Here is an 18,934-nt window from a genome sequence, read left to right on the forward strand (position 1 = left end):
ACAGAGGATTGGGCCAAAGATGCCAAATTATGGAACACTTTAAAATAAGTACACATACAGTAGAAAGAAGTAGCTGCCTTCATTAATTGTAGCCAAACTTGATTAAATAACAGAGATCATTGGCTATATTGCAGGTTGTAGCATCAATTTCATTTTTTTAAAAAACTGCTACATCTTGTCCAACAAATGAGAAATGTACCTGTCTGTATAATGAGGGCCTTATTTCAGAAGCTTTATTACCCCATATACATAAACACATACAGGTACAGAATATAGTCATTTGATGATTGGCCATCTTAACTTCATGTGATGAATTCCTATCTAACATAATGATAAGTATCACCTTCAAAACTTGCATGAATATGATAAATTGGGATCCATTCTACTAGTTTCCCTCCAATTAATTATCAGATATGGGTTAATAATTTTTGTCTATGAACAGGTCTTTTCCAGCTGAACATCATTGATCATTTGGATGGATATTCCATTCTAAAATACATGTACTACATGTATTTACTTTCATGGTAGCTTTTGTTGCCACATTTGACCAGTTCACTGTAATAAGGAAATGTTATTAAAGCCCTCAGAGACTAAGAAGGATGTGTTCAGTAAGGTTTTGGTTACCACAGATGACCTACATTTTGGCAGATTAATAATGTAGAATCATCATTGTTCATGGGAGACCAGTGGATTTTGTGGGTCATCCTTACCCACGAATTTAGATCCCCACAAACCATAACTGGTTCATTGAATCTTCTGAAAAAAAGAGGTATGCACATAATTATGGTCCCAGAACCAGTAAAATCTCTGTCCCCCAGGAACAATGACCCCCATGAATTAAAATGAAACCAGAGAAATTGGGCAGGTTCAAGCCCTTAATATGTTAAGTCCTACCTTGACCGATCTTGTACCCTACAGTAATATGAATATTTTATGGATGAATGATAAAAGTAAAGCAGGTCAGGTCCTGGGTGGATATAATTCCTACATTGACTTAACATAACTGGATGCTGCTATTGGTTGGAAAATTTTGGAAATTCTTAAAATCTCACATGGATCAATTATACATTGTATTTAGGGATGCATAGTGCAAATTGGAGTATAAAATAAGGAACACACACCACCTATCACTACTTTTATAAATGTTTCAAACTATTTTTGGTTGTATCAGTTGGTAGGAGCAGCATTTGGTGCAGCAGGTCAGAGATGCATGGCTTTATCTACTGCAGTGTTTGTTGGTGAGGCCAGAAACTGGATCCCAGAGCTTGTGGAGAAAGCTAAGAAGCTCCGAGTAAATGCAGGTAAGTGCGGGGAAAAGGGAGGAAAGTCAACTCGTGAAAGATTTGATCGGCCCACAATATTCCTGACAAATGAGTATGTACAAGGAAAAAAAAAATAAAATTCCATTATTGTGGCATGAACACTGGCTGACCCTAACAAAAACAATTTCAGTAAGTAAAAGCTGTCAGTATATGAATGCTTGATGTAAAGTTTACTTATTATACCATGTTGATCATGAAAAAGTCTGTGCTCTTGTATAAAACTGAGGCATGATGACCTCATCTCCAAGCACTTTTTCTTCATTATTTTTTTTCTCTGAAACCCCACTTTATACTACTGAATAGCCATCTCATCATGGAAGGGGCAAATCCTTTCATCTTAACAAAATTGACCCCCTTTTACCCAGATTGCTGAAGAGGCAGCAAGTTTGAGATTAGCTAGTGGTTAATGAGAAGGAATGAAAAAAAAATTGTAAAGATAACAGGCATACCTGTATACCAGACAATCAGTAAAATACATGAAAGTGAAAATACCCAGGTTTCTTATATACACATATTTATATATTGGGTGTATATATAAATCTGTTTCTTGTAGGTCATGAGCCAAATGCAGACTTGGGTCCCCTGATTTCTCCAGAAGCCAAACAGAGGGTGTGTGACTTGGTACAGTCTGGAGTTGACCAGGGAGCCAAGCTTCTTCTGGATGGAAGAAATGTCAAAGTGCCTGGATATGAGAAGGGGAACTTTGTTGGGCCAACAATTCTCCACTATGTCAAGGTTTGTCTGATTTTATTTTAACTTCAGCTATATGTTTCTATTTAATTATTAAAATATTATTAAATGGACTTTACTAATTAAATCACTGATTACCAGTAGTGAAAGATTTTAGCATGAATTTTACAACTTATATACATGCAAGTACATGATTATTATTAGTAATTAACAAGTTGATTTTAGTATCTGAACGTACATGATGAGGTCAAATGTCACACACGACTATAAATACATTTTATATACAGTAAAACACTTGCCAGGGATGAACAATTTTGATTCATTATAAATGGAATTCGTTAAGTTTATGATATGTTTTTGAACTACAGGGAATGAAAAATCCCTTCGCTGTAAGACCATGTTTGCTTCTTTATCTGCTCATTTGTCATAAACTCCTTTCCATCTGATTTTGTACTTACAGCCAGAGATGAAATGCTACACAGAGGAAATCTTCGGACCAGTCCTCATCAGTATGGAGGTTGATACACTTGATGATGCAATCAAAGTTATCAATGCTAATCCTTATGGCAATGGTACTGCCATCTTTACCACAAATGGAGCGACAGCCAGAAAGTATACAATGGAAATTGATGTTGGACAGGTTAGGTTTGGGAAAAAAAAGATTTACATGTTCATTTATATGTTGTTTTTTGTACATGTAAATGTATTTATCATTTATTACCAGTATACACATATTTTAGTTGTATTGGCAGGTATTTACTTCATTGTTGACACAGGGCTACAAATGCCTGTACATACATGTATGCACAGTGTATATGCAGTTTATATTTTATTACTGATCTTTGTCATCAAGACTAGTTTAGAAAAATACACTTCAGAAAAGAGAGTCCCATTGACCATGATCATTACATCAACTTTAAAATTTATATGCATTTTAATGATGAACTGCATTCATGAAGTGTTTGAAATAGTGGTAGGCAGATTTTATTATGCAGCTGTAGATTAGATAATTTGTGTTGTAGGTTGGAGTTAATGTCCCCATTCCAGTGCCCTTACCCATGTTCTCCTTCACTGGATCTAGAGGATCATTTAGAGGAGACATGAACTTCTATGGAAAAGCTGTAAGTCTTATTGAAGAAATGAAAAGAAAATTGAGATTTGTGACCATTGATTAAAGGTTAAGGAAACACACCTAATTACATGTAGTCAGAATTAGAGGAAGCCGTTATATTGGCAAAACAGAGAAAATCCAGACTGGCCTATACAACAGCTGTATGTTCAGATTCTATTATGAAATGCCAGCTTTACTGTGTATTAGAATGGTCTTGATGCAATTCACTTAATTTGGTATGATTATACTTCATAAATGCAACAGACAGGCAGAGCATTGGAAAGTACCTATAATTCAATGTGCTATACAGGGATGAGTCAAACAAACACTGAAACTGCTCTAAAGACACTAGAACTTTCAAATAGTACATGTACTGGTGAAGGTAGAAACAACTCCATGAGTAAATTTTGACAATTCTTCCTATAAGTGCATTTCACTTCTCTCATATTCCTGTTTAAGACAGAGAAAGCAATGTTTATAATTTCTTTTAAAGGGTATTCAGTTTTACACACAACTGAAGACAGTGACCCAGATGTGGAGAGCTGATGATGCCACGGTGACTGGTTCACAGACAGCCATGCCCGTCATGAGATAGACAGTTGTCTCCCCTACAGGACTGTTTGCAGCTTCTCACAAATGACCTTGCTTTATTGAGTGCATCCATCATTTGTTCACAGACCTGCTACTCTCTAGACATTGATTGATATTTTTTATGTAGTGAATCATGTTACAGAGATTTTGTTCACATTTGTATTTAACACATTTTTGGAGACTACAGCTGTATGGAGGTCATATGAGTTTATGAAGTTTGGTAAAATATTTTGTGCATGTTCATTTATGGCATTGATTGCTCACATATACATGTATACAGAAATAAATAAAGGTACATTATTGGTAATTTTGTGTGAAAAAAAAATGAAATTGACACATTGAAACAACATTCAGAAAAAAAAAAAATATATGTATATTCACAAGCATTCTGATGCCCTGTTCACATGAATGCACATTAAATATTTAATCGCGGTAAATTAATTTGAAGTAAAATGATGCATATGAAACTAATGCTTATAAATAAATCATGTTCACCCCATAGTCAATGCAAACTCAACTAATGCAAATTAAAATTTTATTCTATATAGAAAGGCTATTATGACGTCATTTGCAAATCACATCACCTTATGCCCAGCAGATTGCATTTGACATAATATCAAAGTGTCTGTACAGATGTTTAGTGATAAACTTAATTCTTCGTTTTTCACTAAAAAATGGCAAAAGTATTGATATCTGACCACCGACATGTGACGTGATAGGTTACTCGATTCTGCTATTGCATGCTTCAGAATTTAATTTGAATTAGCTTCGCTTAGCGTTCACACAAAGCTAATGCAAAGTAATTTGATGTGCAGTAAATTAATTCGAATTAAACTAATTCACATTAATTTCTCTATGAACGCAGTTCAAATTTAATTAGCAGTAATTTACATTTAATTTGAATTAAAATCCCCAAGTGAACAGGGCACAAGAGTATTGCTTAAGCAATACAAGTCCTCTCTATCAAATGTTATCTGGTACCCCTTTAAAAAAGTCTGAATTCCATCAAAAATCACTGAAGTGGCACAAATTGCAAATTTGATCTACAACTTGTCCAGATAGACTCACATACCAAAAATCAGCTCAATATCTGCAAGCATTTCGAAAAAAGTGCAGAAATTTGTTTCTTTAAAAATCCTGTAGTACATGTATTGTCAAAAGTCACTGAAGTGAAAGAAGTAAACTAGATCTGAAACTCATCAAGACACACTCACATGCCAAAAATCAGCAGAATATCTGCAAGCATTTAGAAAAAAAATGTCAGATGGACAGATGAGGAGGAAACCTATATTCTTATTAAATGGCAGCAAAGAGAGCTACATTCTCAGGCTACAGAAGAGTATTTCAGAATTGCAATTCAAATTATACTCTATGCAATCTTGATAAAAGGGAACAATTATTGATGAATCAAAGTGAAATAGAATTTTTCCAGTAATCCTCTTTTAAAAACATAGGTTATCAGAGATTACAGAGCTCACCTCAACAAATGTTGTCTTTAAGTAAGGCAAAGTCCCAAACTAACAAGCATTCTGAGAGTATTGCATTAGCAATACTAGTCCCCTACCGGCAAGTGTAATCTGGTTCCCGGTAATAATTGAAAATGCCATAATTCCGTCAAAAATCAATGAAGCGGGACAAAATGCAAACTTGATCTATAACTAATCAAGGTAAAGTCACATACAAAAAATCAGCTCAATATCTGAAAGCGTTTAGAAGAAAATTGCGGAAAACCTCTAAAAATTGAAAAGGCCGTAATTCCGTCAAAAATCAATGAAGCGGAACGAAATGCAAACTTGATCTGTAACTCATCAAGATACACTCACATACCAAAAATCAGCTCAATATCTGCTAGTGTTAGGAAAAAAGTGCGGAAAACCAAGTGGGACAGACTGACAGACAGACAGAGGGACAGACAGATGGACAGACAGACAGACGGACGGACAGACTCAGAGGAAACCTATAGTCCCCTCCGGTTTCACCGGTAGGGGACTAATAATCTAGTAGTGTGCATAGCTAGATGTAACATTTATGCAATTTTGGTACGATAGGGCTTGCAGTTACTTGTGAATGGACCCAAAAACTTTAAAACTAGTCACTCAACCAGAAAATGTAAGTCATATCCAGCATCTGAAGCAAATTTGAGAGTGTTCACCCTGTGATGCATCATCCATGCAAGTTTGGTTCAGATAGCCCTTATAGTTTATTTTAACCTGGTAACTCATCCGGAAAATGTAGGTCAAATACAGCATCTGAAGCAGATCCAGTAGTGTGCATCCTTAGATGTATCATCCATGCAAGTTTGGTCAATATAGGGCTTATAGTTACTTGGAAATGAAACCTGTCGAGTGAAAATGTAGGTCAGATCCAGCATCCAAAGCAAGTCCAGTAGTGTGCATCCTTAGATGTATCATCCATGCAAGTTTGGTCAATATAGGGCTTACAGTTACTTAGAAATGAGACCTGCTTTAAAAACATTAATCTGGTCACTCATCTGGAAAATGTAGGTCAGATACAGCATCCGAGGCAAGTCCAGAAGTGTGCATCCTTAGATGTATCATCCATGCAAGTTTGGTCAATTTTGGACTTAAAGTTGCTTGGAAATGAGACCTGCTCCAAAAATTTTAAACTGGTCATTCTTCAGCTGAAATTGCAACATCTGAAACCTTCAGTGGTACAATGAAACATATAAGAAGCATCCTCCATGCATCTCTGATTAATATAGGGCATTGAAGTACTTGAAAAGAAAACTGCACCAAAATTAAACTTTAACCTGGGATGCCGACGGTATTACTTGAGCTCCCCCAACTTCGTTGAGGTGAGCTAAAAAGTTCTCTAAATACCACAAATGTTAGTTACTTGCTCAAATCTGCCATAATAAAGGATTCGATTCATATGTTTTAGTCACACAAGAAGGCAGATTGTGATGCAAGGAACTTGTTTGAATTCTACCATGGCTGTTTTATGTTGTGACCTTCCAATATCCCTAATGGGACACTGTTTCATTACCTCCATCAGGCAAAATAAGGGGACTAGGTTCAACATACTGTAAACCAACTTTTATGTTGCAAAAAATTCGGCAAAGTCACATATTTATGTATGGTAAAATTTTTGAGGTTTGAGAAAAAAATATGGGTTTATGGGGATTGAATTTTGTGGATAAGAATTTTGGAGTAGTAATATTACATGTATATGGAATTTAACATTTTGTGGTGGACATGAATTTGTGAATCTCTTCATACCTTGAAAACAATGAAAACCCTCCACACTGTGAACTAATTTTATATAGAATGTTGCATCAGTCATGAAAAATAGTCGCAAATAAATTTAAAACTGATGAATCAGGGATAATAGATGTCATGAATAATAGTTGGTTTACAGTAGGTAAACTGTGGAGGATATTAATAATCTGTTCCCAAACAAATGTTCTTCTTATTAGCACTTCTTAATCTAATGCTCAAAGAGCTAATGCTATGGGCTTACTAGTGTGTGAGTACTTTATCGAACAAGAGGCCCATGGGCCACATCGCTCACCTGAGCACATTGGCTTGGAAAAAGCACAAATCACTTCAGTATTGAAAAGTTTAAAAGGGGGGGGGGGAGGCTTGGATTTTGAACTACCTGAGGATGCTTCCATATCAATATAACAAATGGCTTTGCTGTTCTAGAGCAGAAGATTTTTAAAGATTTTTTTCCTATATATATTCCCTTGTTAAAAATTTGATTCCCCATGGTGGACCCTCCCTACCCCCCCCCCCCCCCTCATCATTTGAACAAACTTGAATCTACATTACCTGAGGATGCTTCCATATCAATATGACTAAACATGGCTTTTATGTTGTCGAAAAGATTTTTTCCTATATATTCCTATGTAAAAATTTGATCCCACATTGTGGCCCCACCCTACCTCTGGGGGTTATGATTTGAACAAACTTGAATCTACACTACCTAAAGATGCCTCCATATCAATATGACAAAACATGGCTTTGCTGTTCCTGAGAAGATGATTTTTTCAAGTTTTTCCCCTATATATATTCCTATGTAAAACTTTGATCCCCCATTGTGGCCCCACCCTACCCCCAGGGGTCATGATTTGAACAAACTTGAATTAACACTACCTGAGGATGCTTCCATATCAATATGACAAAACATGGCTTTGCTGTTCCTGAGAAGAAGATTTTTCAATTTTTTTTCACTATATATTCCTATGTAAAACTATGATCCCCCATTGTGGCCCCACCCTACCCCCAGGAGTCATGATTTGTACAAACTTGAATCTACACTACCTGAAGATGATTCCATGTCAATATGACTAATTGTGGCTTTGTTGTTTTTGAGAAAAACAATTTCAAGTTTTTTCCCACATATTTCTATGTAAAACTTTGATCCCCCATTGTGGCCCCCACCCTACCCCCGGGGGTCATGATTTGAACAAACTTGAATCTGCACTACTTGAGGATGATTCCATATCAATATGACTAATTGTGGCTTTGGTGTTCCTGAGAAGAAGATTTTTAAAGATTTTTTTTTCCTATATATTCCTATGTAAAACTTTGATTCCCCATTGTGGCCCCAGCCTACCCCAGGGGGTCATGATTTGAAAAAACTTGAATCTACATTATGTAATGAAGGTCTCACATAAGTTTCAACTTTTACAGCCCAGTGGTTCTTGAGAAGAAGATTTTTAAAAGATACCACCAAATTTTCACTAAATCTTAATTATCTTCCCTTGAAAGAGGGTGTGGCCCTTCATTTGAACAAACTTGAATCTCCTTTACCCAAGGATGCTTTGTGGCAAGTTTGGTTGGAATTGGCCCAGGGTTCTGGAGAAGAAGTCGAAAATGAGAAAAGTTTACGGACGACAGACAAAATGTGATCAGAAAAGCTCACTTGAGCCTTTGGCTCAGGTGAGCTAATAAAACTCCTTGTCCAATTTTTATCTATTTTGTCATAGAGTATCCTTTGGCCAAGGGCTTTCATTTGTACTAATTATAGGGATGTGACCCTTAAACAAGTGGAGATAATTACCAAAATATAATTGAGGCATATGGGCCAAAAAGCTCACCTGAGCAACTTTAGCTCAGCTGTTCTCCAGAAGATTTTAAAGAGATTCTTATATTCCCATGAAAAATAATGACCTAGCTCATGTATTGCTCTACCTTAATTCTACGGTTCTATACAACATGATGATTTTTCAATATTCAATATGATTAACATTGTCTTGTAGATAAGAAGAGGAAAATTCTTTCCAGTGTTTACATGCATTATGTAAAATTTTATCCAGATGAGAAGATTTTTAAATGTTTTCTTGTATAGTCCAGGATAACACTTCCCCCCTACTGTGGCTCCACCATATCCCTGGGTCCATGATTTGAACAATTTAGAATCAACATCATAATTATTCAGAAGCTTTCACATAAGCTTCGAATTTTCAGATTTTAAGAACTTTTCCTATTAATTCCATTGTAGAATTATGACCTCCTATTATGGCCCATCCTATCCCAGGAGGCCAAAATTTAAACAATTTAGTGCCAACCCTGTCCATTGATGCCTTTGGGCCTTAGAATATGCTGACCCAAAAGTAGATCTCGTTGATAGTATTATTCAATTTATTGGAAGAGAGACTGGGTCCTTGGATCTCTTGTTGGGTGTCTGGTCCTAGGTGATCTCTCTTCACTACAATCTTTAGACAAAGAATTCCACTTTCTTCAGGCCTTAAGACCATAAACTGAGAACAGACTTAAGTCAAAATTTTAATATCATTTATTTATATTTAAATATTATACAAGCATACAACTTTTGAAGCAAATATCTGAAATAAAACTCAAGATAGTGAAAATCAAAATTTTGACTTAAGTCTATTCTAAGTTTACGGTCTTGGGGCCTTGTTGAATATTTAACACAGTTTTGATTAGTTTAACAAAGTTTTACTATGTATACATGCAATGCTGGATATGAAAATGATTGACAAAGAATTGTTTATGGAACACATGGAGTACACCATAACTATACAAAAAACAAAAGCTTTCTTGACATAAAAAGATGAAATTATCAAACATAATTATTGGTTAAATTGAATTAAAATAAAAGAAATGTTAAGGTTTGCACTAAATTACTATGATAAAATACCACTTTACAATCATTTACTTCACAAAAGTTTTCAATATTATTTTGCGTAGAATGAAAAATATATAGTTAAAAATGACAATTACCTGTTATTTAGAAATCAAAATTTGAAGAGAGATCCATTAACTAGCCTTTTCACACTTGACAAATACAAACTCAAACATATGGAAAAAAAATCGATCAATCCAACCTCAACACTTTACATAAAAAAGGTGCTACAGAGAATAAAGTTCTATAAGCCTTTACTGAACAATGAAAAAAAACAACCACAAATACATGTACTGGACATTAGGAAAACTAAAATCTTTTCTTGATTTTCAAGATGCTGTATGGAGAATACACCATAAGAAAATTTAAAAAATTTGTCTAATCAGCAAATCAAGCTGACTGATCTCTGTAAAAAAGCACTCCATTTTGTTTGAGTTATGGCATCATGTAAACATGTAGTTTGTACATGCTATTTCTGTTCTATGATACACTTGTATGTTACACTCAGAATTCCTAATCAGATGAACACATTTAATCAAGATGATGATGGTGGTACCAGAAACACTAGAACAAAAGGACCTTTGTAGTCAGATGGGGTTTGAACAGTCTTTATAAATTAAAATGAATTTAAAAATCTACACAAAAATATGGCATTTTGATCAAAAGTTTGGAAGTTTACACAGACCATAAAGAGGCCTTTATTAAAGCTAAGATGACCTTCATTCATATGCTATTCTCTAATAAAACAGATAAGAATTCATTTACTAGATCATTTAATAGATGAAAAGGATTGTTATATTTCACATGTAATTGTCAGCTGAAATGATTACAATACCAAATTACAAGTCCTAATGAAATTTTTTTACTTCACAAAAATAAGCCAATTCTTCACACATAAAATGAACTAAACTTAAAATGAGACCCAAGGACCACAAAGCTCACCTGAGTCACCATTCTCTTTCCTGAAAAAAGAATATATACATAGAGAAACCCCTTATGTAGTCATCAAATTAAAGTCCATGATTTCAACAGCATTTACAGTATATTGAGGCTTAATGTCACTTTTTGGTTTTTGTAAATCAATATATTTCTGTATAAAACCTTCCTGAAATTCCCAGATTGTGAGCCCAACCTAGACCCTAAGGTCACACTTGGAACAATCTTGAATCTACAATACACTGGGAAGCTGCATATCAACAACTTATTGTGTCCTGCTTTTGACATCAGATGATTTTTCTTACATACACCCTGGTAAAAGTTTGATACCCTATGTGCCTTGCCCTAGGCCTAGTGGCCTGATTTGAACAAAGACGCAATCTAAATACATGGAGATGCTGAACTACCGTATTTGACCAATTGTGCCACTGCTTTTGTGACCACAGCCATGATGTGAACAAATCCAAGTCTACATTATATAGGGATATTTAACTATTGGTCTAATTATGGTCCTTCTGTTCTCTACAAAAAGCCTTTTATAGCTTTTTTTTCCCTTTACATACCGTATATACTCGCCTATGAGTCGGTTTTTTGGGAGTTAAACTTTGGTCCAAAAACCCCTGTCCGACGTATAGGCGAGTTATAAAAATATTGGCATTATAGTGGGTCAATCCCTTTAACGTAAGCTTAAAAAATAAAACCGACTTATAGGCAGACCGACTTATAGGTGAGTATATACGGTATTCCCATGTAAAACTTTGAAATTCTGTTGTAGCCCAATCCTATCCTTAATGGCTTGCTAAAAAAAACTAATTCTATGTTATATGGAGATGCTTGTGCAAAAACTGTGGCCACAACTTGAACAAATTTTGAATCAACAGAAATTTGACATGCAAGTTTTCTCTTTTCTAGCCTAAAAGTCCTTGAGAATAAGACTTAAATGATCCCACTTTAGTTTCTAAATGATCCCCCCAAAAGAATGTGGTTCTTCATTTGAACAAACTTGAATCTCCTTCACTCAAGGATGCTTTGTGGAAAGTTGGTTGAGAATGGGTCAATGGGTTTGGACATGTTTTAAAAGACACTGGATCCTTTTTTCGATCAGAAAAGTGCCTTTCCCTCAGGTGAGCTTTAAAAAAATAATAAAAGAATTGTAAGTAATGTGGTTATCTGTCATCCATAACATTGGCAATGTGACAGTGGATAATACTTCACAGTTTATTTCCGCTGCATTTTCTTATTTTTGATGAACTTTCTAGCCTCTTTCTGGAGGTTTTTCACACTTTGAGAGTCCTCTGGATCATAGTCTGAATCACTGTTCTCTGGATCCTCATATGATCCTGAAGATTCGGAACCAATGTCATCATCAATAAAACTGTCATTGTAATCATATGTGTTTGGCTGTCCATCATCATCATCATGGTCCTTAGACAGCACACTTCTTTTAGCTGAAATAGCAATGTTATAGTTCAGAATACCTTCACTTCTATAACATATAATTTGTACTATTTAATTTCTACTGTTCTTTGCAAATATGAACAGAGAAAAACTGATTTTCATTTAAAACATTTTAGTGAATGATTATTTAAAGCTGGTGATGTCATACACGGACTCCAATACAATGATATCATTGAATAATTTTGACCTTGACCCTGAATCAAGTTTACCCTTAACTATCCTCAACCTGTTTAATGAATTAAGTTTCATAAAAATATAGGTTGTTGAATTGCAAAAAGCTTCTGATTAACAGATGATCTTATGATTGTTGACATTGCTCTGAGCAACCTCAAAATGGTCAGGTCTCTTTATCCTGTTACCATCCCACACCTGTTTATAAAATATGAAGTCAATACATGTAGCTTTAATTCTGAGTAACACATATATATACATGTACTATTAATTATCATGACATTTAAAACCATTGAATTTTCTGCAAGGGAAAAAGCTTACACCGTATTAGACAAGATTCCAGATTACACAACATCCGGATTAGACAAGTTTCACTGTATTTACAAACACATTACAAAAATCTATTGGTATCTTGCAATAATAATTCTTCATCCAGTATTGAATATGACATTATTCATGAACAAAGAACTAATTAAGCTATGGTGTCACATAAAAGTGTTGACAAGCATCAATCACTTTGACCTTTTCTCCTTAGATTTTGTTTGTGACCTCAAAATCTGCTGATGTATTCTCTACCATTCCAATAAATAAGAAGACAACCACTTTGAAAATAACCGAGTTATTGCATCCAAATCAATTATCTTATCTTCTTAACCATTTCCTTTGTTAAGAGACTTCAAAGCTTGCATGTTTCTTCCTTTTTTTATTTTCTGTGTAGTGATTATGAAGTCTTTGGATAAAAAGTGCCAGAGTTATTGAAACACACTACAGACAGACTGATGGACAAACGAGAACAGAGTTTACATTATGATGACCACATTTTGTTGTGGTTCCTGAATAAAAACTGCCAATCTAATTGAGCAAGACCTTTGCCAGAGTTTCCAGTGGCTAACCATACTTGTAGCATTCTTGTTCTTGCAAATGTCATTAAATTTCAAATTGAAACTTTTATTACCAAATGTGGCCAAAGCCCAGTTCATGAACTTGAATCTACATAACAATGGAATATACAATATAACTCATTGCTTTATCATATTTATTGCTTTCTGTTGAAGATTTAAAAAAAAAAAAAAAAAAAAAAAACTTCAAGGGCTCTTATTTGAACAAATATACACTTAACTACATTAGGATTCTTTACTATATGATATAGATCATCTTCGCTAGCCAAGGATTTCTGATCCGCTACTCTCCTCACAAACCCTTGGCATATGGTGTTGTCAAAAGATGGGAATGTTTACGTCACGTGATCTCGAATCTTATCACATACGCAAAGATTGCATCATCGATAGAAATAAAAAGCAAATTTAAACATTAAAGTTTTAAGAGAATAATTAACAAGAAGGTATTGAGCGATGTTTACTTGTTATTTAGGGTGCAAATCTACATCTGTAATATAGATTCCAGATCACATTATTTGCACTTCAACTTAAGATTGGATGACACCATAACTATTTATAGAATGACATGTTATCTTACGGATCGTTGTTTAGTTTGTGTTTTTCATTCCCAAGTCAAAAGAGTCAAGATATATCCCGAACGCAGATATCGTCATTTACAAAAAACAATTGCTGATTGGTTGATCTATATCAATCAACTCCAACCACAACTCGAGAAAAAAAATCCCAACTTTTGACAGCACCATAGGCCAAGGGATTATGAGGAGAGTAGCGGATCAGAAACCCTTGGCTAGCAAAGATGGATATAGATTTACAAATTATTGTCAGATTTCCTTTGGAAAAAGCTTTTTATAGACTTTTTCCCTAAGTATTCCAAAGGTAAACTTTGACTCAATATTGTGGTCCTAAATTCTATTGACTTTCTGAACAAAATTTAAAATTATTTACCATGTGGAGATGCTTTATATCACTAACTGTACAGTTGCTCTGCTACTCTAGAGAAGATTAATTTTCAAAGATTTTTCCTATATTTTATTTCATATGATTATGATCCTCTATTGTAGCCAAACCTTGCTTTTTTGGAGTCAGGGTTTCAACAAACCTGAGTGTACAGTACTAGGAGATGCTTTGTATCAATATGACTACCAGTAATAACTGTAGCCCTTCTATTCTTTAAAAGAAGATTCTTAAAGTTTTTCTTCTTTTATATTCCTCTGTAAAACTTTGACCTTCTTTTAAGACTGAATCCTAACCCCAGGGGCCATGATTTGAACAAATATGATTCTACAATATTTGTGAACATATAAAATTTACCTGGTAGTAATTGTGGCTCTCCTGTTCTCATCAAGATAATTTTTAAAGATTTAGATTTTCAGATTTTTTTCTCATAAATCATTTTATTAATTTTGATGTTCTCTGATTGGTCTAAGACTCTCTTTCCTGATGTGTACCTCTGAGTGAGTTCACCTCAAAATGAAGTTCTGGGAGGTTTATTTGGTTTTTCCCTCTTCACCAACCATAGAGATACTTACATTTTTGTCAACCAATCAAATTGTGCATTTTAAAGCAATGATGTCATTGTGAATGTAAACATGGCATATGCCAGTACGGAAGAGAGTATAAAATCCTTTATTAGTAAATGGTTGAGTATTTATTGTTTTATAATATTGTTTTCCACTTTTAAAACAGTTGTTAAGCTGTTGAAATATAATTATATGTTGTTCCATTACACATTATGAGTGTTATATTTGTTGGAGAAAAGAACTAAAGTGTTAAATATGTTGTAAAATTCCTAATTATTTACTAAAACAGTTACTGACTTTTGAGTCTAATCGTGATTATATGGACCTCATCAGTTATTGATTAACCTCAGCCTTTGGCCTCAGTCAACCAATACCTGACCAGGTCCATAAAGTCACAAGCAGACCTCATCAAAAGTCAATAATTGTATAATATTATACTTTAACCCTCTATAGTAACCCCATTCTAGCTGGGAAGGTCACAATTTGAACAAATTCAAATCTACACTAGATGAAGATGGTTTTATAGCAATAACTGCTTTAAGAGATCAAGTGATAAAAAATTGGCATTGGAGAAATTTGAAGTGTATTTGAGTGAATTTAGAGAAATTGTAAATTTATACATAAACGGTGCGTCAGTGAATTGGCTATTATTAGTAACATTGCATTTAACTCTGTGAAATAGAAATTGCACTATTGTAATTCATGGTACTAAGAATTAGAAGTTATTATGAACTAATCTTACAAATTAACAAGAAAGTTTAACAGTGTATTTAAAACTGAATTAGCAAGACACTGTAACAGTGCATTAAGCACTGCAGAATAGTATAAAATTGTAACAGTGTACATGTTCTAATAGTAGCTATCAATAGGTGCTGTAAATAAGCTACTCTAAAAAGTACAAAAAAGCTTATGTGGCTCACTGACCTTTCTTTGCTGATGGCAGGGATAGTGTCACTGTGTGTTTAAACTCTCTCAAGTGTTCAGGATTTGTCCTAAACAGAAATTCCATCAAACAATACTCATTTTTGTTATTTGAGGAACAATTTTTACTATTTCAATAACTAATTTAAAATTCCTGCAAAATTTCATTATCATTCTTAGGAAAAGGTATAGATGACATCAAGATGACAGTGACTAAGAGAATAAACATCAAGAGGATTCCAGCATACATTCCCTGAATGTCAAACTTAAGGAGCCTCATTGGTGTTAGTTCAAAACTAAGAATTTTCCTAAAAAAATTGATCAACTATAAACTATCTGTAGATGAAAAATTGTTTCAAATTATAACTTTCTCCGACTGGTTTAATAAAAAAAAAAAATTAAATTGTCTTTTTTTCAGGCTATTTCAAACACCTTTTAAATCAAAAAAAATATATTGGGAAATGATTTCATTTTTTTTGAAAGTACAAAGTGTTTTTATTCTGGGAGAAAATAACTTTCCACCATTACCCCCTCTAAAACTGTCATAATAGGATGAATACCCCTGTGGGGCTAAGTTAAAAGTAGCTTTAAAAAGACCTCTGTCATCTCGCTAAAAAAATTACTGTATGTGAACATAAAGTACTATCATTCCAATAACAGTTACTTCGCTTGTTCGACCGTAATAAAATTTCACAAATTGATTACCACATTACTTATCAATTAGATGTTTGCTTTCAATTCTACTTTGCATTCAAAATACAGAACCCAGCTATGTCACTGACAATACTGACCAATCGTACTGAATGATTGTTCATGAGTATGCAGTAGACACTTATTACATGTGGACAGGAAAGCCAAGTTTGACTTCCTATAATGATGATATCGATAGCTATTGTAATGTTTATGAACATTCTATTTATATTTCTATATTTATTTTCCTAAATTATTTATCTATTTCACAGTTAGAGTTATCTTTCTTAATCAAATAGTTATCTGTCCTATAATTTCTAGAGTTATCTTTTTATTTGTAAATCAAGAGTTACTTTTCCTTAATTCCTCACTTCCTGTGTTGTTTTCCTTTGTGTGGTAGCTATTCCAGTTAACGCCATTTTTTGCAAAGTTAGATAACTCGTGTTTGTGACCTGGCGGCCATCAACGTTCGAATTTGTTATGTGAAGTAAACAATGATACTAAATTGAATATTCTGATCTATCTTTAAGGACAGTTGAGAATTAAAGATTACGTAAGTAGCTATTTTGTTTTCCGATATAATCTTATGTTTTAGATAGAAAAAAATTATTTTGATAAGAATATTTTGATGAAATGTATGTTGAATAGGAAATGTAGCGGTACACTATTTTTCCAGATTGTCTTTACGTTTTTAGTGTTAGCACAAATTTTCAACTTTATAAAGATTTTAAACATTATTTAAGATTTTTTCATGCCTAAACGAAGTCCCCAACATGTAGCACAAAAGTGCATAGACTTTTGTAAAATTTTGTCTTCATCGGGATCGGAGACATAGTTGGTATTTCATTATTTGAAGAAAATAAAGTGCTGACAGCTCAAAATACCTATAAATATAAGAAAATTTTTACAATTTAAAGTGCATTTCTTAATTTTTCTAACTTGAAAATTATTCAAACGTTAAATTCAGTCATCTATATTTTGCTTAATTTCAATCGCGCTCGAAATACTTCTGATAGTTATCTTCCCTGATTTGCTCTCCTGGGTCACAGACGTTGTCAGTGTTTGGGTATTTTTGGGCATCAGTATTTAGTTTATTGTGCGAAATTCCTTAAAAAGAATGCTTATTCTTTTCATTCTATGGAATTAACTTCCTAGAAATCAAAGATTTGCATTGAAATTCCTCTTTTTAATTTTTAGGTGGATTAGCTATGTGTGGCCCACACTAGGAGACTCATCCCATTATGTCAAATTTCTGACCTATGCTGCCACACACTGTAAGTTACTTATGCTGTTTATATTTATTACGCATATATTTATTATATTTATACTGTTTTTGAATGAAATGTCTGTAATTTGAATATATTAGGAATATCTATTGTTATCACTCTAAAGTATGGAACCCTATTATTGTCATAATCTTTAAACATAAAACTGGAGTACGTTCATAACATTTTTCTATGGAAACCCACTTGTGTCAAAACTTTATATTTTGGATTTAATAGTGAATCTCTATTTCTATTTACCTCTTGAATATTTTTATTTACAACTTATTACACAGTTTATGCTATATCTATAGTTATATGTTGATACTATTTATCATGTTATTGATAAGTAATTCTATTTTTTTTTGTAACAGTTTTGTTTCAGTTCTTTACCGTTAACACAATAAATCAATGCACCGAATATTGTGTGGTTATGCTATCTGCAAGATACAGGCAGAATAGCTATATATAGTATAAAAGTACAGAGTAGTCTTACTAATTCCATGCTATAACTTTCCTTATACTGGTACGTATTAACTCCACCTGGTCAAATCACAACAAATATGACTCCTGCTTTTTCTGAGGACAGAAAACGGGCTTTGACTGACCATGTGTTGCTGCTGACTACAACTGACTGGCCAGTATTATCAGTGGTATTTTATGAGAGTGTGCATTTTTAGATGTAACACCTACATGTATATGCAAGTTTTGTCTGGGTAGGATTTTTAATTCTTTGGAAAAGGACTTGCTCCAAAAGTTTTTTTTTAGTTCAGTTTCAAATTATGTCCCGACAAAAAATCCTGTTAAAGAAGTTATGTAGAATAAAATATTAAAATATTCATATCTTTTTAAAATTTTGACAAATTATCCTGAAAATACCAGGTGCACATGTACAAGTTCAAATGGTATATTTATTAAATTCATCAAAAGACAAGTATGGTTACAGCCGAATTTGTCCCCTTATCTGACATAATAATCAAAACACAAGTTGAAATTGTGATAGTTACATAATGTAGCAGTTTGGAACTTTAAATAATGCTTGTTTTCAAATCAGCACAAAATTTGATTGAAAGCATACCAAGGCCACAAGAAGATGCCAAAGTAAGACATTTTTCTGAATTTCCCCAATTCTGATAGAATTTTCTTCAAAATGAAATACTTTTCACATCGGAAAACATAGAGCACAAGCTTGCCTATCTGAGATTTAATACATAAGATGCATCTTATAATTGTGCTTTTAATTGTGCAAGAA

General features: G+C 33.7%; 2 protein-coding genes across 3 annotated transcripts in view; one reads left to right on the plus strand and one right to left on the minus strand.

Moving 5' to 3' along the window:
- The window catches only part of LOC133182086 (probable methylmalonate-semialdehyde/malonate-semialdehyde dehydrogenase [acylating], mitochondrial), a 14,387-nt gene extending 10,366 nt beyond the window's left edge, over positions 1–4,021 (plus strand). Inside the window, exons 11-15 of the mRNA XM_061316805.1 lie at positions 1,172–1,301; positions 1,876–2,057; positions 2,473–2,652; positions 3,035–3,133; positions 3,617–4,021. Coding sequence (XP_061172789.1) covers positions 1,172–1,301; positions 1,876–2,057; positions 2,473–2,652; positions 3,035–3,133; positions 3,617–3,718 — 693 coding nt within the window. The 3' untranslated portion in view covers positions 3,719–4,021. The remainder of the gene's footprint in view (positions 1–1,171; positions 1,302–1,875; positions 2,058–2,472; positions 2,653–3,034; positions 3,134–3,616) is intronic.
- A 5,489-nt stretch (positions 4,022–9,510) lies between these two features.
- LOC133182078 (ABC transporter F family member 4-like) overlaps positions 9,511–18,934 on the minus strand; it is a 35,678-nt gene continuing 26,254 nt past the window's right edge. The window contains exons 13-14 of one of the 2 annotated variants that reach the window (XM_061316796.1): positions 15,734–15,801; positions 9,511–12,209 (exon numbers count right to left, since the gene is read on the minus strand). In XM_061316796.1, the coding sequence (XP_061172780.1) occupies positions 11,980–12,209; positions 15,734–15,801 (298 nt within the window). In that variant the 3' untranslated portion in view covers positions 9,511–11,979. The remainder of the gene's footprint in view (positions 12,210–15,733; positions 15,802–18,934) is intronic. The other variant, XM_061316797.1, reaches the window with a different exon arrangement.

Source organism: Saccostrea echinata, unplaced genomic scaffold (genome assembly GCF_033153115.1).
Source record: "Saccostrea echinata isolate AGI-Se365-2 ecotype Australia unplaced genomic scaffold, CSIRO_AGI_Sech_v1 ptg000009l, whole genome shotgun sequence".
In the NCBI taxonomy this organism is placed as follows: Eukaryota; Metazoa; Mollusca; class Bivalvia; order Ostreida; family Ostreidae; genus Saccostrea; species Saccostrea echinata.